At 39.3% G+C, this 23,937-nt stretch overlaps 1 protein-coding gene across 2 annotated transcripts in view; it reads left to right on the top strand.

Annotated features, from left to right (window-relative positions):
* The window catches only part of rorb (RAR related orphan receptor B), a 186,845-nt gene that overhangs the window by 121,509 nt on the left and 41,399 nt on the right, over window positions 1-23,937 (top strand). For both annotated transcript variants that reach the window (XM_062971996.1, XM_062971997.1), the window contains exons 2-3: window positions 6,180-6,265; window positions 12,525-12,666. In XM_062971996.1, the coding sequence (XP_062828066.1) occupies window positions 6,180-6,265; window positions 12,525-12,666 (228 nt within the window). The remainder of the gene's footprint in view (window positions 1-6,179; window positions 6,266-12,524; window positions 12,667-23,937) is intronic.

The following is a 23,937-nucleotide window of genomic DNA, read 5'->3' on the forward strand; positions in this document are numbered from 1 at the left end:
AGGCTTTTCCTTAATGCCTCCTTATTATCCAACATATTCGCTTATCCAACATTCTGCCAGCCCGTTTATGTTGGATAAGTGAGACTCTACTGTATCTTGTTTAATTTCATGAAAGGATTATGACAGTCCCAGGGAATCTAAACCAAACGAAAATCCAAGCTCTATGTGTGCACATTCGAAATGTGCACATATGGACTTGCATTTGGCAAGTGGTGATATGGGATGGGGCAGAAGCGAAAATCCCAAACGCTATGGCAAGCCTCTCAGTTAAGCTTAAGTATGCTAGCCACCATGTTTAGTCTGTGCACAATTGTGCATGTTTTCAATTGTAGACATTGACTGAATGAATTTTCCCTTGTATAATCTGGGTTCATCAAACATTTTGTGCACTTTGGAAATTAGTGCATTTTTCAGATGTGACCACAGCTTTTTATCAGTGTGAGGATCCTAAAGCACAAATGGTATGCCTTTCAGGTGGAATCCTGTTGAACCTCAAACTGATTTTGGCAGCCCCGACAGTTTCTGAAGCTCTACATATATGGCAATTTCAACAGCAAAAAATATTGTTGGGGGGGGGGGGGAGAGAGAGTTTATGATCTTAACCTATTGAAATATTCTAAAACCTGTATGAGTGAAAAGTGCAGGAAGTAGGAGTGTGCTAGACTAGTCCTTTCCCACATTTTCTTACTATGATTTTCCAAATATTCTGAAGAGGAGATTTTCTTCTATGCATCCCATTTCCCCAGGGTTCCCAAGCAAAGATTACAATATTTCCATTCATTTTCCTTGTCCATGTCATTTACATGAGAACAAATAATATCAGCATAAATTAAAGATCGGAAGAATATTAATAGTTATTAGTTCCCATGTTTATAAAACTGAGTTTTTTAACAATCGGGAAGAATAATAGACCAGGATTAATTCTGAGCAAACTTATCTCAGAATTCATATATCCTGAAGTGTTGTGGATGAATTGTTCTGATCTTTGAGGGGGGAAATAGGTTTTGTGCAAACAAAAGTTTTTAAAAACTGTTTTCTGCTCAAACCTGTTTTCTACACAGATGTTCTTCTTTACAGAATAATTCCTCCACAACTCCCTGGAGCATTCAAATATAGGGAAAATACTCCAGAGGTGTATTCATTTTCTCCTACCACATAAAGAAAACCACCATAATTATTCATACTCACATATGAGAATGACATAGCCAATGTTCATCATGGATACATTATCTGTACTGGGGTTAAGTACATTCAAATCCAGTCAAAACCCATATCACTGACAAGTTGACATCATATAGTTTAGGTTGCTTAAACACTTGAATGATGATCTGACACCATGAATCTGTTTGGAGCAGCATGTGTAGAGATAATGATATTTTAAATTGTAAGTTGCTCGGAGCACTCTGGTGGAGAGCGACTAATTAAGAAATAAAGTGAAGTGAAGTGAAGTGAAGTGAAGTGAAGTGAAGATAGGGATGACAAATATGTGGCCCTACGGATGTGGGAATTCAAGGGTCATCAACCCTATCCAGAACAGATGACAGTAAAGAAGTGTAGACCAATAACAGCATAGGTAGTACCTGATACAGAAAAGCACTATCCTCTTCATGGGCTTTCAATCATTTATTGGTTTTATCATTTCTTTCTACTTATCAGTATATTTTGAAAGAATGTGCTTAGGGTTTGTAGACAGAGGACAGTCATCCAGCAATGGAAATTGCAGCTTTCTCATAAGGGAGGGGGATTATATGTGAAGAATGAACAGATCTGCACACTACACAATCTTAAATGAGCTGTAGGATTTCAGTAAATGTAAAATGGCTCACCTTTCCTGTATTAGTGAATGTGGTGATTAGTTAATACAGAATTATAGGAAAAGGCCCTTCACACATAATCAAGATGATCATAAATCACAAGAAGGGTGGGAATAAAGTAGACTAAACCAGTATATTGGTTAATGTTCATAGTATTTATTTTTAGTGTGACACAAAATTGACAAAACTTGGACTTTAATGCTTCACTGTCAGTAGACTTTCGTTACTGCTTCACTGTCAGAAGTCTTCCAATTTCTGCTGACAACTTCTACTATACACAAACATACACACACAACATCTGCCCATAATCCCTGCAGCTACTTAAATTCCCAGTATAGTGTATAATGCCTTTGCACAATTAAAACTTGTGTGCCGTACCTCAAGAAGACTGATCTGACCAGGGTGGTCCATGCCTTAGTTACCTCTAGACTGGATTATTGCAACATGCTCTACGTGGGGCTGCCTTTGAAAATGGCCCGGAAACTGCAACTAGTACAATGTGCGGCAGCCAGGTTTCTAACTGGAGCAGATTATAGGGCACGTTCTACTCCCCTGTTCAAGGAGCTCCATTGGCTGCCGTTTATTTTCTGAGCCCAATTCAAGGTGCAGGTCATTACCTACAAAGCCCTAAATGGTTTGGGACCTACCTACCTTCGTGACCGTATTTCCCCCTATGAACCTGCACAATCTCTTTGCTCGTCAGGGGAGGCCCTCCTCTCGCTCCCACCACCCTCGCAGTCGTGGTTGGTGGGGACGAGGGAGAGGGCCTTCTCCGTCATGGCCCCCCGGCTCTGGAACTCGCTCCCCAGGGAGATCAGGCAGGCCCCTACCCTCATCTCCTTTCGGAAGAGCCTGAAAACATGGCTCTTCCAGCAGGCCTTCGATAACTGATCCAATAAGTCTGACCTGTTGCATTTCCAATAATAGTCCTCTTCCAGCACCTTGAAGGCGACAACAATTTGGATAATCCACCCCTTCCTGATGATTTTGACAAACTAGCTCTTTGGCCCAGGTTCCTCCAGATTTTATCCAAGATTTTATCTTTTGTCCTTGTATGTGATTTTTTATGACTTGTTTTTATTGATATTTGATCTGTTTTATTGCTTTGTTTTATTGTTGTGGACTGGGCCTGGCCCCATGTAAGCCACCCAGAGTCCCTTCGGGGAGATGGGGTGGGGTATAAAAATAAAATTATTATCATCATTATTATTATATTGCAGTACACTGGGAACATGCACTGTCCTATAAACTACACTGTATAGATCATTACAGATTCCCAGAGGAAAATTACTGAGAATCTTTCTCTCCTTTCTCCCCCCCCAGTGTATGTCTCTGTGGGCAGTGTAAGTCCTTCTCTGGGCAGAAGCTCTTCCATTTGTCACGCATAATTCAGGATCCAACCCATTGTTCTGCCAAACAACACACCAGAACTTAAAACTTTCCTCTTTAGAAGACTGACTAGGGCTAAATTTACCCTTTCCCTAAGCTGAATGGAAAGAAGTACAGGACATACTATTTTGTCTGTTATTTGACTATCTGCAAGAAGAAAAGGGGGGTAAGGAAATCTAGTTTTAGATTGTTGAACAAAGAAGCAATGTGAACAAGGTGTAGGAGCTGCTGGCAATCATTAAATCTGCAAAGGAAACCTGGTACACTGGGTGTTAATTACAGTAATTCAAGATGTTTTGGAGAATACACTAGCTTCTTTTTCTTCAGGCCTGTACAGTTAATTGAGTCAAGTTTTCTGTTACAACTTCTTAAACTGTCCCGCTGTCTTTTAGACAAAAGCAGAATGCCTAGCAGAATGCCACAGAGTCTGTGTTTCTGAACATCTTTAAATCCGTTTTCTCTAGGCTAGCCTGTTCCATGAGCTATCACAAACAATAATGCAGTGGTCATCTGAATTTGCAATTAGAAAATGCTTAATAGTCTCTCTCTCACACACACAAACACTCACTCATACACACAACATGGGTCCAGCCCAAGCCATTTTGTTGCCTGACACAGGGCAGCTAATGTCACACTGCACCTACCAAAATCATAGTATATATAACACAAAGCAGGGCAAGATTATTTTGCAGATGGGTCATCAAATCCTACAAGTAGGTCTTGCAAAACTAACAGTAAAGATATCATATTAAAATATAATGAAAGTACTGTATATTATGATGCCCTTACTCTGATGCATGAAGAAAAGTCCTGCTTATGACAAATATAATTACTTGATTCATTTCATTGATGTGATGTTAGGGATATAGTCAAAAGCAACATTATGTGTAGAGAGATGTGGCTTTTTGAATAAGGAATAAAGCTTAGCTATTGTTTGAATTCATCATGGAGTTTCTTCCCTTCCTCCCTTCCTTATTTTCTTTACTGTTGCACAGTTATGCCTTATGTGTAGTATGGTAGGCCTTCAGAATCCAGATTAAAGAAAATAAAATATAAACAAATCATAAAATGGTGAGGCACTGCTCATAGCAAAGGCAATTGTCATTCATCAAAACCCTTGCTGTGTTAATTCCATTTTATGTATGTATTTGTTAGAATAAATAAATAAAATAATGCAGCCCAGCATCCTACAAGAGACATCTTTCTGACTCCCAGCTCTGAACAAAAAAATACTCTATTCCACAATTTATTTTCAAAGTCTCCCTCTAACAAAGTTGCTTACTGTGTGTCATGTGATGCTGCTGCATAAAATGGACAATTCAGATGCTCCCTTGGACTCATGGACTTGATTGTGGGGTTCTTGGGATCCCAGCCAGAAAAAGTGAACAAATTATGAACACATGGTTTGTTTGTTTTTTAAAGAAATAAAGGAAAACTCTTGTAAAGACAAGCCCCTCAGGAAATTTCAGTAGTTCTCCAAAGTATTTATTTTTTGAAAAACAGTATGTGCGAGAGTGTATGCATGCACGCCTTCAAGTTGTGTTATAGTGATCCCATGAATTGTATGGGGTTTTTAAGGCAAAGAATACTGTGCCAACAAGCATTTTGCTTTCATTGTAAAATTTGAGGAAAGTCTTCAGAGCATTTTCAGGGCACAGAGCTTACTGCAACCCAACTCCTTTCAGCCTTTCCTTCGTTGCTTTCTCTTCATAGATGCCATATCCTAGGGCACCCTTTTCCAACCTCATCTCTTCCAGACATGTTGAACTACATCTACTCTCATCCCTAGCAAATATGGACAAGCCGGCTGGGATTTATGAGATGTGTAGTCCAACGCTTCCAGAGCATGGCAGGTTGGAAAGGCAGCACTGATGTTTATTTCTGGATATGTTCATGATAGCTTACAAACAATGCTAGAATGCAAGACTATTTCCATTTCAATAAAGTTTGCTATTATCTGCAGTTTCACATATCCATGCAAAGTCCAGAAACATAACCCCTGTGGATATGGGGGTCATGCTGCAGTAATGTAATAGCAGCTGCTTATTGGGTATGGTTATTGCAGAGCTGTCCAATTTTAATTACTGCAGACATAAGTTTACAAACAAAGATGCAATTCCTCAAGAAAATTCAAGCCAATGTTTATATTGTTTTCTAAGCCACTCTGGGTTGCATATTGAGAGAAAGGCAGGACATAAAAATATTAAATTACATTCATTATAATTTTGTATCTATATATACATTAACTTAGAGTTATTTTATGAAAAACTGTACCTGCTGTTTTGTTAATGTATTTTTACCTTTTTGGATCATGCACAATGACCATCCTAATATGAAGCTAGATTGCATAGAGAGATGGAGGAGTGAACAAATGAAAACTGAAATTCTTGATCCCCTACAGCCCATGCAAATTGTTTTGGTGCTTGGTTTTATAAACCTACAGAGGCTTATTAAAACCATTCATGTCTTTGTGATCATCTAGCTATCAGTCATATGGAGTTATCTGGAAATCATGGATAATGAATGTTTGTATTTGTGATCATATTATCCGAACTGCACTGTGTCAAGTGCAATTGAGAGGACTTGTTATTACACAGTACTTTATCCAGGGTTATGAGAGAGGTCAAGATCACTGCCTGCAAAATTATTAGAAGCTTGATGAGAAGCAAGAGACTAATTTGCAGAGAAGATGAAGGGATTTTCATGAGATGTAATTAACAAAAAGAGAAGCTGGATTTAATGTCAGAAGAAGTAAATTCAGGGTGAAATCTGTAGAGTACCCTCTCCAGAAAAACTTGAGTAGTTCAGTATGGGGAAAAGGGAATAGCTCTGGACCATTTCAGCTGAAAATACAGTGTAGGTTATACAATTTCACAGCAATTTGTGAGGTCTGGGTAGGGGAAGGGCTTATCTATCTGTGTATAAAAAAAGAGTTGCATTATCAAGCATGCACTGACTACTTTGTTTCTTTTCCAGCGCAAATTGAAGTGATACCATGCAAAATTTGTGGTGACAAGTCCTCTGGAATACACTATGGAGTCATCACATGTGAAGGCTGCAAGGTATGAAAAGTGTCATTGTTCCTGTGCCTGTTTTTCATGTCTGTAATTAACAAGACCTACTAATATAGCCTTTTGATCAGGACAAAGACTTTGTACAAAATTGCCCCGCTGATTGTACAACTTGTACGAATTGTCTTCATGCTTCAGCAGTGAAATTACTCAACATACAATGATGCCATGTTTGAATTTCGAAGTTCATTACAGTAACTGAAAGTGTAAACACTTATAGTTAATTCAGTACAGGAGTTGACAACTTTAAAATGCTTTGAAGTTGTATGGATCTCCTATTTAATATTAAATAGATGAGGTTTCAAACAGTTCTGTCAGATAATACATGGCTGAATGGAGAGAATGGCAGGCTTGCTGATTCCCAGTCTTTACATATTCAGGCTCCCGAGAGGATCTCTCAACAGCTAGAACTCTGCTTTTTCAGTGTTTCAAATCATGCACAGCTACATGAATGCGGGAGAGACTTCTTTCTTAATGATCACATTTTGATCAGGAGAGTTTAATCCACACTATGTATGTTCATAGAATACAGTAGTCTCTCCGATATAATGACATTTCCAATCAACAACAATAATATGTATTAAAAGATGCCATATATTGGCCAATCATCCATTTAGGAAACTTATCCATTAGCAGTTCTCAAGTATGCCAGGCAAAGCAGATCTTTTTTCCAGTCTTGTTATTAAAGTAATTGGAGTCACAAAGTTATTTTCACATCCCCTCATTATATCTAGATGCAGGAGCACATTACACACTACGCTAATCATAGAATCATAGAGTTGGAAGAGATCTCATGTGCCATCCAGTCCAACCCTTTGCCAAAAAGCAGGAAAATCACATTCAAAGCACCCCTGACAGATGGCCATCCAGCCACTGCTTAAAAGCCTCCAAAGAAGGAGCCTCCACTGGGGCAGAGAGTTCTACTGCTGAAAATTATGTAGCATGCAGCTTTTCTTCACCTTTTTATTTATTCCAGAGTTAACACATCAGGCCACAATCTGGCTCAGGATCCCTCATGTAGAAAGAAAGAAAAAGTATAATCCTTCATCCCCCAAGCTCTTGGACCAGTTTCAGAACAGAAGCAGATTAAACCTTCTCTCCTTAAATGCAATAAAGCTAATCACAGATTGGATGTTATCTTTAAATTGCAACTCACAGAAACCTCCAGTTAGCACGGTCATGCAGGTTGGAGGATTCCGGGTGTTGTGGTCCAATAACCAACTATCCAAAATGTTGAACTTAATTTGTGATCTTAGCAGTTTCTTTGGACTGAAAATAATTAAAGAAGGAGTGATACATAAGTAATGAAAAATACATTTTGATCATCAATTAATTGCAGCATTATTTCCTGAATCCTGTCTTTGAAATCAACAGGTTTATATTTATCACAATTAAGTTAACAAATTGATTTCAGTTGGAACTTTGTAAAGTTTTCTTTATCTAGATCCTTTATTTTGTAGTTTTCTGTTTCATTATTATATTTATTTCAATGTTTTTGTATTATTTAACTTGCATATTCTGAAGATGGTTTTGAATTATATGTAAAAACCACTGTAATTAAAACAACAACCATTGATGGAACTGTTATATTGTTCTACTTGTCTGAAAAAATTCACATCATTTTATGATGGGCCCATTGCTGGATGAGTCCAATTGATCCAATTGTTTACAACTCAGCACAAAGAATAATCTAAGTCAAAAATGGCTTTTAGCAGAAAAGAAGCTCGTCTTCAGTTGTCTCATCAGCAGTGCTCCAAGATTCAATCCCGTTTAGATGTGATTAGCATTAATGGCTACCCTTGTATGTGCCTTGTGGGCAGATGATCCTGCTCAGCTCTGCTGCATGTAGACAGCTCATGGAGATAAGGAGAAGCTCTTCCATTCCAAGCAGGCTTTAACCCTATTGTTTTTGAACAGGTTTTAAAGTATCAGATCAATTACCATAATCCTTTGTGCTGCAACCACAGTGAGATAAGGAAAATGCTGGCTTTTGTTTCAGTGTCACAATGAGGACAGTGGAACTCACTGCCTTGGAGTGTGGTGGAAACTCCTTCTTTGGAGGCTTTTCCAAGCTGAATAGCCATCTGTCAGGGGTACTTTGATTGTGCTTTTCCTGCATGGCAGGGGGTTGGACTCTAGATGGCCCATGTGGTCTCTTCCAACTCTGATTTTATCTTTTTATAATTCTAACTGTTTCAGGGTTTCACCAGTTTTATCTGTTCTTCATGCAAAATTCTGTAGAAGAAATTTTGTTGATGTTAGTCAGGCTACAATTTCTGCAGGAATAGGGAACAACCCCCAACCATTAATAACCATTCAACTCCTTTCAAATGATCCCTGATATCTCTGAGTAAGAAGAGTTCAGATGCTACAAACAGTAAACCTTGACCCCTCCACACACACACACACCACACAAATCTGGTGTCTTTTCTACCAAAGTGGAGAAGGAAACATGAAAAATACAAAAATTGCAAATTACATTTGTTTAATCCAAATCATAGTTCACAATCGAAAGGGTGAACCTATCCCTGCCTGCTCAGATAGGATGGCAAATACAATATATTCATTTCATTCTTACAGGAAACAATGAAGAATTTTTTAAAAAAAATCTCCACTGAATGAGATTTAAAAAGGTTTTGAACTTTTTGAGTAATTTTTATTTCATATCACAAAGAAAAAAACAGGGATCATCTCAAGGGGGTGTAAGCATAAAAATTGCTTATGTTTGGGTATTGATCTCTATTTCTGCAAAAACACTGTTTTCTGTACCAAAAGAAATTTGACACAAAAAAATCACAAAAGAAATCCTGAAATACAAAACTTTTATCCTCTCTCTTTCTCCTTGAGGGTGATAATGCTTTTATATTTGTATCAAAGAGATACTTTCCAGCCCTCAGTACTCAACTATACAAGATCTTAATTTTATAATGTGCAGCTGAATCCTCTCATTTTTATTCTTAATTAAATTTATAGGGCTTAAATCTCCATGGTCTGTTCACAGATTGAAAACCTATATACTTAGGTTTAATCACAAAAGGAAACAAAAACCTCAATTGCATGCTTAATGCACTGTACACTTTGTCAGAAATGTGTTCCATTGCATTCAATAGGTTGTCCTCTTAGGTAAGTATAAGTAAACGTTTTCAGGAATGTTATACCAATTGGTGTTAAACAATTGGAAATAAGAACCAAGGGTTTCACAACATCCTCTCACGTCTTGAATTTTATCTTCCAATTTATTCTCTTGCCATCTCTCTTGGCAAAACTTGCTCTTTTCCACCCCATGGCTGTATGTGTCAAAGTGTAGCTACAAACAGTGTTTTGCCACATGTTATTTTGCCTGGAATGTATGCAGCTATTTAATAGGCCTTCTTACCTTGCTAAGAGAATGAATGATAAAGAAAATTTCTCCATGTATCAGAATAAAGCCCATGTTTGCAAAAATGCATATTCAAATCTGGCTTCAGAGATGCAAAGTGTTTTGCATTATAATTCAACCTTATTCCATTGCAGAAGACCCACAGCTGTTGTACAAGCACAGGTTTGAAAGCAAAGGAATTTAGCTTCAGTTCCCTGCATATCTGGGTAGGATGAGGAAAGAGTTATTTCTGACATCTTGGAGAATAATACCAGTCAGCATGGATAAGCCTCCCCAATTTAATGCCTTTCACATGTTTCAGATCACACCTCCCATCATCTCTACTCAGCATAGGACTAACAGATTGTGTATGGCCAGTACAGACAACATTGAGCTCAAAGAGCATTGGCCTGTCTAGACATAGAAATAATATAATAGTCTGGCTGGGGAATAGCAGAGAAAAGCAATTAATGTCTCCTTACTCTTGATTGCTGTCTTTTTTTCAAAGTCATTCATTAATGTCATTCAGTAGTTTCTAGAATAGTGCTAATTTGTTGTTGTTGTTGTTGTTGTTGTTGTTGTTGTTGTTGTTGTTGTTACCCTGCTTTATCTCCCCAAAGGGGACTCAAAGCAGCTTGACATAAAAGCATTAGTATACAATTTAAAATATACAAATATACAAATATTAAAACAGAATTAAACACAAACACTACTAAAACATTTAGTTAAAGTCCATCAAAACATATTCAAAATCAAAAACCACAGTACGCCCTGACTAGATCTTAAATACCTTCATCTTTAAAAGCCTGTCTAAATAAGAAGATTTTAGCCTGCCACTGGAAGGACAATAGGGAGGGGGCCATTCTGGATTCCCTGGAAGGGAGTTCTAAAGTCATGGGGCTGCTACCATTTCTTTTTCAAATACACTATTAAAAATAGGGGGATAAATAAATACAATGGAGCCAAACAAAACAACATTTATCCTCCTAAACAATATTCCAGGAATAATGGCTTGTTACCATTACCTAGCAGTTTGAAAACATGCCAATGTGAGTAGATCAATAGGTACCGATCTGGCGGGAAGGTAACAGCACTCCATGCAGTCATGCCGGCCACATGACCTTGGAGGTGTCTATGGACAATGCCAGCTCTTCGGCTTAGAAATGGAGATGAGCACCAACCCCCATGAGTCAGACATGACTGGACTTAACGTCAGGGGAAACCTTTACCATTACCTACCATAAAGAAGCTGCAACGTAACCAGATATTGACCAGAATGCAATAGGTGGCCTCCAGCACCATAAGTTTTGTCTGGCATGTGCCTGCAAGTAGGGCAAGATGAACAAGCAGCTTCTGCCCTTGTCCATGGTGTCTTCTCCACTTCTGGGAGTGCATGAAGAGATGATGGCTCTGAGCACACTACAATAGCAAACTAATAGAAGGATGAAAGTATTGTTCCTGGGAGCCCCCAGGTGTCCCTGTATACCCAGGAGAAGAGAAAAACCATCTCCCCAGACCACAATTCAAGTCATGATGGTAGAATGTTACATTTCAGCAATGCTGGCATTGGAACTTGGCTTTTATGTTACTTAAAAAAATAATAGCACTAGCAATGTTATTAAACAAAAATACCTTTTGATGGCTAATATTACCTGTAAGACATTGCTACCAAATTCTGAGCATAAAGCAACTTCCTCCACACCTACATTTCATTGTTAGGCTTCTCTGGCCCACATTGATAGTTTGCTTAAAACATTTTAAGCAATGAGTTGGCTGTGTTGACTACAAAAATTAAAACTGCAGCTCTTGGCTTATATTTATGCACCTGGAAAATAGGTGTGGGCCTGGATCAGTTTGACTGAATGGGATGAATCTTTGCCAAAATTAAACAGCAACACTCCCCCCGATTTGAGTAACTTCCCGGTAAACAGAATGAGTGGTTAGTCGAAAATGGACCCTGAAACGGCATATCTTTTGGCCAAACTACACAAGCCTACTGAAAAGGACTAGATAAGGCTGAACAACCCTTTTCTTTTGATACTGAAGATGCAGTGAGATAATCTCTTGAGGTGCTTCCATGTTTTATAAACACCACAACTTAAATCCTATAAACACTGCTCCCAAAATTCAGTTGAGCAAAACTCTCTCATTGACATATTCAGGGGCAATGCAATATTTAATACAGTTTGTAAGACAGTGTATTGGTAAGCTCTGTCTTAATGTTAGCTTCTCTATACGCCATCATTTCTCTATACACTATCATTTGTTTCACATTTAATCTTGTCCATCCCCCAGAGAACTTAGAGCAGCACACTTGTCCTCACAACAACCATAAGAGATAGTTTAAATACAGGGTGTCAATTGGATTAGGGAGGACATGGTTCTCCAGAGGGTTTAGGCCTGTACCATGAACAATGCTCCAATTAAGAGGGATGCTGGGAGTTTTGGGGGGACCAAAAAGGGGGGGGTTAAGTGTTCAACCCCCCCCCCCCGAAAGGATTCAACCTCCCTCCCTCCGAAACTTGGTTTAATCATTAATTTTAACTGGTTAACCAATTTATGAGTAAACCAGGTTTTTTTAACTTGACACATTTAAGGGGGGGGGGGTTGAACTTTTATTCTCCCCCCCCCCCCCAGCTAAGGCCCTGGACCCTTGTTCCTGACCTCTGGTCTAGGCAGACCAAAGGAATGTTGTGAGATTTGTGACTGAGTATGGAGGTCAGCCCGGGTATGAAAATGCATTCATTTTCTTGCTTTCTTTGTGTATGTCAAAAGCAATTTATTCATTTTCAGAACCTCAACACCAGAAACCCTGTCCAAAGTGCTGATGGTGCTGCCGTTTCATAGTGTGTACCATGATCTAGCTCTCTCTCTCTCTCTTTCTCTCTCCAGGGATTCTTTAGGAGGAGTCAACAGAACAATGCCTCATACTCCTGCCCAAGGCAAAGAAACTGTTTAATTGACAGAACCAACAGAAATCGTTGCCAACACTGCCGACTGCAGAAGTGTCTTGCCCTAGGAATGTCTAGAGATGGTAAAGTGCTCGCTTCCTGCTTCACAGATCAATCCTTTTAAACTGCTCTGCCTCGCACCCTGCATTCACCCCCAAAGAAAGGCACCTTATTGCTCTGTGACATAGATCATGGCTGCTCCCAAAACCTAGAGCATTTATATAGGGTCTGTATTGTGCAAGCAGAGAAGAATATAATGAAGGACAAGAAGGCAACATGAGAAAGATGAAATGATTCCAAACAGGAGAGGTTATGGTAGTGGATTTAGAACAAAACTGTGAAGTATTAGGCCACAATTCTGTACTACCATTATGTGAAAAATGGAAGCTGGCACACAGCCTGAGGTATTTGGGATTTTTTTAAAAAATCACTGCAATTACCTAGACTAGAGCAAAGGTGGGCAACATGTGGCCTGCAAGATGCATGAATACTCGCTGGCTTTTCTAGCAGCTCCTGGATCCTTCCCCACAAAAATAACCCCTCTCAACTTATCATCAAATAAAAGGAAAATGGCTGTTCTTGGAAACCTCCAGGAATGGCAGTTGTCCTTTAAAACATGTTATAGAGACATATCTTTTTGGAGTTCCCTAAAGAATTTTTAACAAAATCAGTGGCCCTTACATACTACACAGTTATAATGATATAATTCTACTTTAACAGCCATTGCTGTTTCCTGTGGAATCCCGAGATTCATACATTCAGGAGGAGTTATTAGAATTCTGTCAGAGATTTCTAATGTCTCACTCAAATACAAACCCTGAGACTCTATAGAATGGAACCCTAGTAGTTAAAGTTAATAGCTCTGTAGTGTGAAAGTGCCCCAGAAGTGGTCTTCCAGAAACTTCCCAGGTTATTGTTTTGGTCAGGTTTGGTTTTGGTGATAGTGAAGATATCATGTCTGGGGCAGGGACATTCTCAGATCACATTTTTCCAGATATGCTAGCAGGATATTCATCTATGCCCCCTTCTACACTGCCGTATAATCCAAATTATCAAAGCAGATAATCCACATTATCTGTTTTGAACTGGATTATATGAGTCTACACTGCTATATAATCCAGTTCAAAGTAGATAATCTGGATTTTATATGGCAGTGTAGAAGGAGCCTATGTCCCAGTCAAAGGTTGCCTGGCTGTCTTGAGCTATCAGCTGCAACAAACGTTGAAAAGAATTCCAAACCTTTTATTTGAGGTTGCCAAGTCAAGACTATCCCAGACTCTGACATTTCCAAGCCTAAAAGTTGAAATCTAGTGACAATCGTTTAGGATGTTACAGCATTAAGGCCCTGCTGGCAGTACAAAGATACAAGGTCCACTTAATTAAGGTGTTATGAAGCATGATACATAAAGCAGAGGTAGATTTTCTCTCACTTCCCGTTGTCTCACCCCATTTGTCATGGAGTCATATATAGGTCATAGGTTTGTAACTCAAAGACTGTCTGTATATATGAATTTCAAGACACCCTGTTCTCACCCTGAGATTCCTCCCATTTGCCCTGAAAACAGAAGATGAAAAGTCAAACCCTAAAATTTGGTAACTGTATCTCTGGTTACACATGCACATCTCCCCAGACTTTAGCATTGGTAATAAAGAGCCAGACTAAAATGAATGCGTAACAGAACAACAGATTTGTTACTTAGATCCATCCACAACAGTACGCAGACTTCCTTAGTTCAGACATAGCATCTTCTAGTGTTGGAACACCAATCTAACAGTTCATTTTCCTATTACATCTCTCCTTACCACTGTGCCATTGTCTCTGCCTTCAGTTAGTTCTAACTCGTGCTATATAAATCTCCTATTTTAAAAACCCGTCATGTGTCTGATTAGTAACAGCCCTTAAAAAAAAAAAAACAACTTGTCTGACAAGCCAACCATAGTAAGTAATATGTTGGCCACAAGGCCATCTGTCAGTGTGACTCTCTGACTGGGCTGCAATGGGCGAATCTGTTAATGCTAAGCCTCAAGCCACATCGGGTCGATTTCTTCTCATATTTGTTCAAGCATTCACTGTAGATGTCTGAAATTTGTAGTCAATTCTTCACAGTTGTTTTTGAGAATATGGTTGGCAGATTCTGGCTTGGAGTGATTGGAATTTTCTGTCTGACCTACAGAATTAGTTGTAAGCTTGATTTATGACACTGGTTCTCATGTGATAAGTTAAAGAAGGGTGTTCAAAGAAAGGTGATCAAAGTGGACAAAGGTCTGGAAACCAATCCCTATCAGGAGCAGCTTAGGGAGCTGGGTATGTTTAGCTTGGAGAAATGAAGACAGAGAGGGAGCATGATAGCCATGTTTAAATATTTTAAAGGATGTCACATTGAAGAGGGGTCAATCTTGTTTTGTGCTGCTCTAGAAGCTTGGACATGGAGCAATGGAGTCAAGCTGCAGGAAAAGAGATACCACCTAAACATTAGGAAAATCTCCTGATGGTAAGGGCTGTTCAGCAATGGAATATGCTGCCTCGGAGTGTGGTGAAGTCTCATTCTCTGGAGGTTTTTTTGCACAGAAGCTGAATGAATGTCCATCTGTTGGGAGTGCTTTGTATTTTCCTGCATGGCAGAGAGTTGGACTGGGTGAGCTTTCCGGTCTCTTCCAACTCTATCATTCTATGAAAAGCCCTTTTATTGCTGTCTCGACCAGGGCTCTCTATCATTTCTTATGTGAATTTCCTCCCTAAAGAATGTGATTTTGTGCTGGTACTGAAAACTGCAAATCTTTTAGCACAATTTTATTTGTTTAAATTAATTCAATTATTTTGTATCATTTATATCTACTTTTGTACCAGGGACATTTTTGGTGTAGAACCATTTTAGCAACAAAATTAGTATGCTTTTATGCAACTTATATTTGTAGATAATGCATTGCACTTGTTAAAACTACAATGACAATTGGTTGTTTGAAAATTGGATTTGATTTGATATTTCTGTGTAGCTGGTGGCCTGTAGGCTACTTTCACTCCTCATGTATTTTAAAGCCCACAAATGGGCCCCTGCCCTACCTTTAATTGTGAAGAAAGTAGTGTTAAAAGCAGGATTCTACTACCTCATCAGACCACTTTCCCCATTGTACACTTGCTCTCCCCTTTCCCGACAGAGCCCATTACATGGCGCATATGTACTTCTGTCTGTGCTCAGTCAGGAAAGGGAAAAGCAAGAGGTGTATGCCGCTTCTGCAGCAACACAGAAGGCTTCCCCATGTGATGGGGTCTCAGATAAATTGCGCAATGCAGGGCATGGAGTGACAGGTTCTCTACACACCCCACCGGGGCCCCATGGATTTGCTATGATGCAAATCCATGGACCTTTGTGATGAGGTCTCTAGACTAAAGAGAGAAGCCTTTCAGCTTTTTCTTCTTCAGTGTTTGCTTTTTCTTTGAAAGAAGGTATGTGTTTCACAAGTGCTTTGCTTACATGTAGACAAGCACTCCCAGAAGCCTTCGGGAAGTATTAATCTGCTTATAAAGGAGGTATGTTTGGTGCACAAACCTTGTTTCAAATGAAATAAAATGTGCTTTTAAAAGTGGTCTTTTTATACACTTTATGCTGAAAGAAGGCAGCAGAAAATATTTGGTGAACTTTGGGGAAATGATACAAAGACACCCTTGTCTCAAAAGTTGCACACCACTAATTTATTGTTAAAATCCAGCCTTGCAGCTGATCCACTGAGATTGACAGGACTTTAGTTAGAGTGCATCTACATTATAGAATTAATGCAGTTTGACACCACTAACTTTCATGGCTCAATGCTATGCAATCATGGAAGTTGTAGTTCTACAAGGTCTTTAGCCTTCTCTGTCCAAGTTTGTTGGTGCCTCACCAAACTACAAATCCCAGGATTCCATAGCATTGAGCCATGGAAAAGAAATTGATTCTACAGTATAGAGAAAGCATGAGCTTTTGTGGATATAAACTCCCTTCTTTGGATGCAGTACATGCTGGTGTTAAGGCCTAAGGCATAAAGTAAAATGTTACAGTTGAGGATTAGAAAGTAGTTTGATCCAAAAAGATTAAATCATATCCTCCAACTTTCCCAGTTTGGCAGGAACAGTCCTGATTAACTCTTTGGCCTGCCACCTTTTCAGCTGCTTTTAAAGTGTCCCAGTTTTTCTCTCGCCTCCCACTTTCCTCCTTTGTCCTCAGTTTCCTTCCTTTGGTACAGAGTACAAACTGGACCATTATAAGCGTCCATTGAAGCTAAGCTTTCTGAAGCTGAACCTTCGCTAGGGCAAGCACTTCTTTTGTGTTCTAAGGCTTAGCTTCCTTACATCATGATTATTTCAAAGAGAGTTATTTCAAAGAAGCCAGGCCAAAATGGACATCTAACCGAACAGTTTTATTTCCAAGGTCAGGTCCAGAACAGCAGTGTGGCTGACTTCCTCACTTCACACACACTGCCACCAATGGCTAGAATGGCAGCATATCAGTTAAGGTTCCCATTACAGCAGCCAACCAGATTTGTTTCATAGAACTACTTTCATATGTGAGACACGATGTGCCTTGCTCCCCAATCAGCAATTAAAATCTTATATATTAGCTTCCAAATGATGGCCTCCTTCAGGTGATCGGGTAATAAAAGGGAACTCTGTGGTGCTAAATGCCTGGGCTGTAGGTTCTTTAAATTAGTCTGCTGCTCTTTAAAACAAAAGAAACAGGAGTCTGGAACAGAGCCCACTAATTAGGTTGTAAAGAAGTCTAACTCAGGAGGCTTGGATTTCACAGGCCCTTCAGAGACAGAGAACAAAATGCAAAATATGCCACAGGTTAAAATATAATTTTAAAATACACACTTTTTGATTTGTTTTCAATGCCGGTCTGTCATTGTGCATTCACCTATTATTCACAAAGTTGTGTCTGATCTATAAAGGTACACTTCTCTGTCAGTACTGTAGGATTAATTAATAGCAAGTTAAGCAGAATTGTTGCATTTTTATCTCAAGGCCCAGTGGATTCATTTGTGCATCAGATGAACCTATGGTTTAGCATCATATGAATGTGCCTGGCTTCTCCTAGGCCTGCATACTCCTTCAACCTGTTCAAAGAATCATAGAGTTCAAAGAAACCACAAGGATCATCCAGTCCAACCCCTTGCCATTCAGGAATACACAACTGAAGCACCCCTGACAGATGGTCATCCAGCCTCTATTTATAAACCTCTAGAGAAAAAGACTCAATCACACTCTGGGGCAGCATATTCCACTGTCAAATAGCTCTTACCATGAGGAAGTTCTTCCTAACATTTAGGTGGAATCTTTTTTTTCCTCTAATGTGAATCCATTGCTCCGTGTCCTCATATCTGGAGCAGCAGAAACCAAGCTGTCCCCTTCCTCAAATATGACATCCATTCAGATATTTAAATGTGATCCTGTCCTCTCTTAATGCACTCTTCTCCAGGCTAAATATACCCAGGTCCCTAAGCTGCTCCTCACAGGGCTTGGCTTCCACTCCACTGGGGCAGCCCAAATCTCATTTTCTCCATGTCATTACCTAGCCATCATGGTGCTCTGTCCAAGATTCTGTCTTTCATGATGTCTTCTTCCAATGTCAGAAAGTTGCCCGCATATGATCAACCAGAAAGAGATGGTGTGATCTCCTCTCCTTATTGCTAATCATGCAGGTGCCCTATTCTGATGTCAGCACAGTTACCCATGATGGCAGAGGCTCAGATGAAACTCTATACCCAGCTAAAAGCAATGGCATCAGTGGAATTACCCCTTTCCCTGTGCTGATGAGTGCAAGGATAGAGTGATGCTTCCAGTGTCCAATCTGGACAGAAGGTTGGGCCAATTCAGACTTGATCTTGCTGTTCAAACTGCCCCAGTGCCATTGCATACTCCAGAGTTTACAGCAAAGCGCTGAATAACCCCAACATTTCCCAAAGCAGGTAGAGTCAGGATAAATCAGAAGCCACTGTGAACTGTGAAGAGTCATGTGTGGAGATTCTGCGTTTGTTCGTTAATGAAAAGCCTCTATCCCTGGCCTGCTTAAAACTTAAACAACTGCTCCATGGTAGTTCTCTTCTGTCTAATATTAAGGTTAGATATTTAACCTATTTTCTTTACCAAGCAATTAATTTTGCTGTAGTCATTCATTGTAAAATTTGTACCTTTTCCTTTAAAAAATAAATATAGCTCCATGGATGTTAGCATTCCGCTGCCTTCTTTCTCTAGCTCGGTTTTTCCTAAAAGGTTAGTCAATATGTGTTTAAAAATACTGACATTAAAGGACTATCCTCCTGTCAGCCCTTAAGCATTTTGTTATAGCATCATACAGGTGTTTGGCTATATCTGGTGTCAGTACTTTGCCCTTGACCTCTCAGAAAGTTTTCAAAAAGTTTGAAAACCTTTATCATGAATTTCCATTATTTAGTCAGGAAGGCAGATTCACCCCATGATACTTGTCAGTCCTCATCGCCTTTGTAGTCTAGCCATTCAAGCAGAGACAATGAAATGGACATTTCTATAGAGTCTGAAACAGTCTATGTTGGCTTTTTCTTTTCTTTTTTTGGTTGTACAACAATTTTACTTCAGTTTATCAGATCTGATTCTTTTGTACAACTCCTAATCAATAGTAGCATAGCCAAAGGTAGTTCCATTAACAAATGATTAAAAGAAATAGTAATAAAAAAAACCCATCCACACTATTATCTCTCCACATTATTATACTGTGACTGGGAACTGCATTAACCCTCGAAGAATCATATAGGTTTCATCTTTCACTGTACATCCTTTCCTCCCAAACTTAAAGATTTTTCACTCTTTTTTTTTTTTAAATCAATCTCACCCTGGATGTTCTAGGGGTATGAGGAACAATTTTGCCACATTTTTGACACACACACACACACACCAAATGATTTAAGTCCAAGTGAAACTTCTTTCAAACTCAGGGATAAAAAAAATCACTCCTAATATGAACCTGATGGGATGGGACAAAACCTAGCAGCTCTAGAGATGCAGGGGGTATTTTGATTAAAAAGAACAACAATCAAATTTCTAACAGTGCAGGGAGGTGTGGGGAGGGGGCTTGTAGATCCCAGAAATAGCGTTGGGAGACTATGGACCTAGTCACATGGTGCTTTTACCCTGTCCTGGCTCCATCCTGTCAGCGTCCTACCCATGTTTTCATTAACTAAGCTGGGGACAGTGAAGGGGGAAGCTGGATAGCAACGGTTTCGCCCATGTGCTGGGGAAGGGGGCAATGTGGGTGATGTGGGGTGCTTAACTATGGTTTCCCCCATTGCCTGATGGATTTGCCCCACTGCCCAATAGATTCCCCCGCTGTCTCTCAGCTTAAGGACTTGCATGTGTTGAGGTCCTATGTGCGGACCACATATTGCACTTTTGTGAACCCTGGTTTACATGGTGCAGTAAGGGAACTACCTCTAAACCAAGCCTACCTTGCATTTTTTAATGGAAGCAGTGGAAGTAAAAAGGAAACCATGTGAAGCAGCAGTGTGTATTGTTGATGTAGCACAGAGAAGGAGGAGACCAAGAAGAAGAAGGATTGGTTATATTTTTGTTGTGCACAGGAGTTTTCAATAGTATTGTTTAAGGGTTTTTGCGACTTCATTCTGATTTTGTTTTGTTTTTGTATCAGTGGCAAAAGCATTCATATCTATGGGAATACCACAAAAAAATCCTACATGCAGAGTAAAGTACAGCAAGATACAAGGGGAGGAATAATAATTGCGTCAGGAAGAACATTTACATATTTTATTTCAACCAGACAATATTTTAGTTTAACTTTCTTCATTTGATCTGGTTATTCATAACAATAAGTGTATTATTCACATTGTGGGTGATGTTTCTGCTACCTTGAACTATTGTTTGAAGGTAGCATAAACATCGTAGCATGTACCACTCTGACCACAGTTAAGGCAATTGTCAGCACTTGTAATGTTTGTATGTAAGTTCCCTGATGAAGTGAATGGCAGACCACAAAAAGGACTATCTTTATCATTAGTCAGGATGAGGCAACCACTTCAGGAAGAATACTGGAATTGGAGAATTGTGCCACTGCTTGCACTGAGAAGGTTCTGCCTCTGGTGCTGCAAATCAATCTTGCTGAAGCTCACCCCAATTCACATTATTGCCCACCCCTTCTCTGTTTCCTGCCTCTCTGTCTCATTGAAGTGGTGATGCTTCTCCTCTCTCACTCCCTTGCTGCCCTTGATCATCCTTAGCTTTCTATTTCCTGCTCTCTCCATTTTCAGCCCCTCATTCACCCATAATAGCTGCTCCTCTTCACTTATACCTGCTGCTCCCTCCACCTCCTCCTCAGAGTCCCCCCCCTCCCCTGTCTACTTTGTCTCCTATCTGCCTACTCCTATTGCAGCTGCTCCTCCTTATCATTGCTAGTTAGTGTTGGGACAGATCAAGCCAAAATTGTTTAAAAGATCAGAGAGACAGTAGCCAAGCATTTGCAAGATGGTTTTTGTGGATCTGCTTGGGATACTTTACTGAACTCACCATAAAAACAGGAAACCATAGACGTTACCATAAAGTCTCCCCTGAGGACCTAGAAAAATCTTAAGACAGGATATTTTTAAAAGCAACTGAAAAAGTGGGATGACATAGGAATAATGGGAACTGTCCCTTCCAAATAAGCTCAATTGGTGGGTATGCTGTCGAAATGTGTAAGAAGAAATTTTCCTCATAAATATCCATCCAAATCTGCAGGCTAAGCATTTGCAGATTACTAGATTGCTGATTGCTATAGTTACCATCACTTCTGCTGCTGCCCACACGTGACTGAAAAAAAGAGATTCCCTCTATGCATCTAGAAAGATTTTATAGTCAACTTCCAGTGAAAGTTGATCATAGAATAATAATGGAAAAACTGCAAATAGTAAGAGAACTGTTCGCTAATGTCAAAAAAAAAAATCCCCAGAGGGTAATTTGTGCAAAGGTTGGACATGTTAGCTGAAACCGCGAGGAATTATTTTTTCAGTCTGGACATTCCCATACTTGATGATAATGGTGGTAAAATATGTGTGTGTGTGTGTAGGGGGGGGGGGGGGGATTCTGACTCAACTAACCCCAACTAACATAGCCAATGTTAAAGGATCCCAAAAGTTATAGTGAAATATCTAGAGAGCCACAGATTTCCTGTTTCCATACTACTCTTTTAGTAGATTATCAAACTGGGAAATAGTATTGTGAGTGCATTTTCTTTGCCTGCTGCAAGTGATGGAGATGTAGCTTTGCATTATGATTTTGACTTATTCCAACAGAGGCCCAATTTTCCTCTTAGGAGGTATGAACTCATTGAGTACTTTAAGATTATATGTTGCAAATGTATGCCAGTAAAGTAATCTGTGAGTGTTGCTTCTTTAGAGGAAATGCAATTCCCATAGAGTGTTTACCTTCAAGTCTGCTATTTCCCTTTAGGCTTTAACTGTAACCTGTAACGTTCATTTTTGCAAAATAAGTGTGTGAAGATAACAGGCCCGTTGACAGGTTGTGATAATAGGGCTTTAGGGCTTGTTATCTTCAGAAGGTACTAATCCTGTTAGTGCACAGATTAAAGGTTTGGGGAAAATTGATAAATCACACAGGATACAAATCTGAAGGCTGTACATTTTTATAGAGCTCGGGTTTGCTGTTTGGTGAGCACGGAGAGATAAAAAAGAAATAGCAGGCCTGCTCATTATTCACAGCAGGGTGTTGTCACATTTACTTGGAAATATGTCCTATTGATTTAACTGGAACTTACTTTGGTGTAAGCAACTGTGGCGAGGATCACAGCCTAGGCCCCAAGGCTTTGTCTGTCAAAAGCCCACCAGCAGGCACAAGGTACATGCAAGAGAACAACGGGTTGCCACTTTGTGGTAATGGTATCGTAAGCTTCAACTGTCTCCGCCAGTTTGATTTGCTAACCAAAGTTTCCCATACTGCATATTCTCCAACACTTGACAGGGGAAAACAAAGATAGACAAATGTGGGACTATATTTATATACTTACATTGGATTTTAAAATTATTTAAAGCCTGGCTTTCCTCAGCAGAGCACAAAGTGGCAAACAAAAATAGCTTTAACCAAATGAATGCCCACTTGGCATTTTTAATCAATGGCAGAGATCCAACTGAGGACCAAAACATCAAATTATCGGCAGTTCTAAATATATGGAATTTGAATATCTATATGGCATTCTATAACAAAACATCCTCAGCAATCCCATTAATAATAATATAAAATCCCAGTATAGCTAAACAGAAGAAGCAAATCATTTTCTGATGGACTAGAGCAGGGGTCCTCAAACTTTTAAAGCAGAGGGCCGGTCCACAATCCTTCAGACTGTGGAAGGGCCGAATTATCATTTGGAAGAGAAAAAAACCCAACAAATTCCTATGCACACGGCACATGTCTTATTTGTAGTGCAAAACAACAACAACAATGAAAGAACAATACAACATTTAAAAATGAAAACAATTGTAACCAACATAAACCTATCAGGATTTCATTGGGAAGTGTGGGCCTACTTCTGGCCAATGAGATAGTCAAGTTAATTAGGATTGTTGTTGTTTTGTGCCTTCAAGTCATTTCAGTCTTTAGGCGAGCCTAAGTCTAAAATTATTTATTTATTCATTTACTACATTTATTTATTACATTTATATCCCGCCCTTCTCACCCCGAAGTGAGAGCAGCTGTATGTACATACAATATATTATATTATTAGCACAGCACAATATTAGCATTATATATTACTATACTGAACTATACCACTATACTGTAATATTATATGTAATATATATCATATAATTAATATTATTATATGGTATTATTAGTATTATATTGTATAACATTATAATATTATTATCAATATTATATGTATATACAATATATTATATTATTTAAAATGATATAAAATATTATATTATAAAACTGAGGGCGGGGGCCAGGTAAATGACCTTGGAGGGCCGCATCCGGCCCCCGGGCCTTAGTTTGGGGACCCCTGGACTAGAGTGTCAGCTAAATAGCATAGTCTTTTAGGAGGTCCTCATTCTGGTTGGTGCTGCTTCTCTAGGTGATTGTAGGCTATAAAGACAATTTTCCTTGAGATACTCTGAACCCAGAATGTTGTGGGCTTTAAATGTAAAACCCAGGACTCATACTGGGTCTGGCAATCAGCATGATGTCAGTCTATGATTGCACCCCCAAATTAGAGTTCTTGCCGCTGTATTGTGGCCTAGTTGTAGATTCTGAATGCTCTTTCAAAGAGTCTATAAACTATACACTCAAATAACCTTCAAGTCACTTTGCCATGTAACATGGTGGCCAAATTCCACAGTGCAAT

The sequence above is a fragment of the Anolis carolinensis genome, chromosome 2 (assembly GCF_035594765.1).
Source record: "Anolis carolinensis isolate JA03-04 chromosome 2, rAnoCar3.1.pri, whole genome shotgun sequence".
Classification (NCBI taxonomy): domain Eukaryota; kingdom Metazoa; phylum Chordata; class Lepidosauria; order Squamata; family Dactyloidae; genus Anolis; species Anolis carolinensis.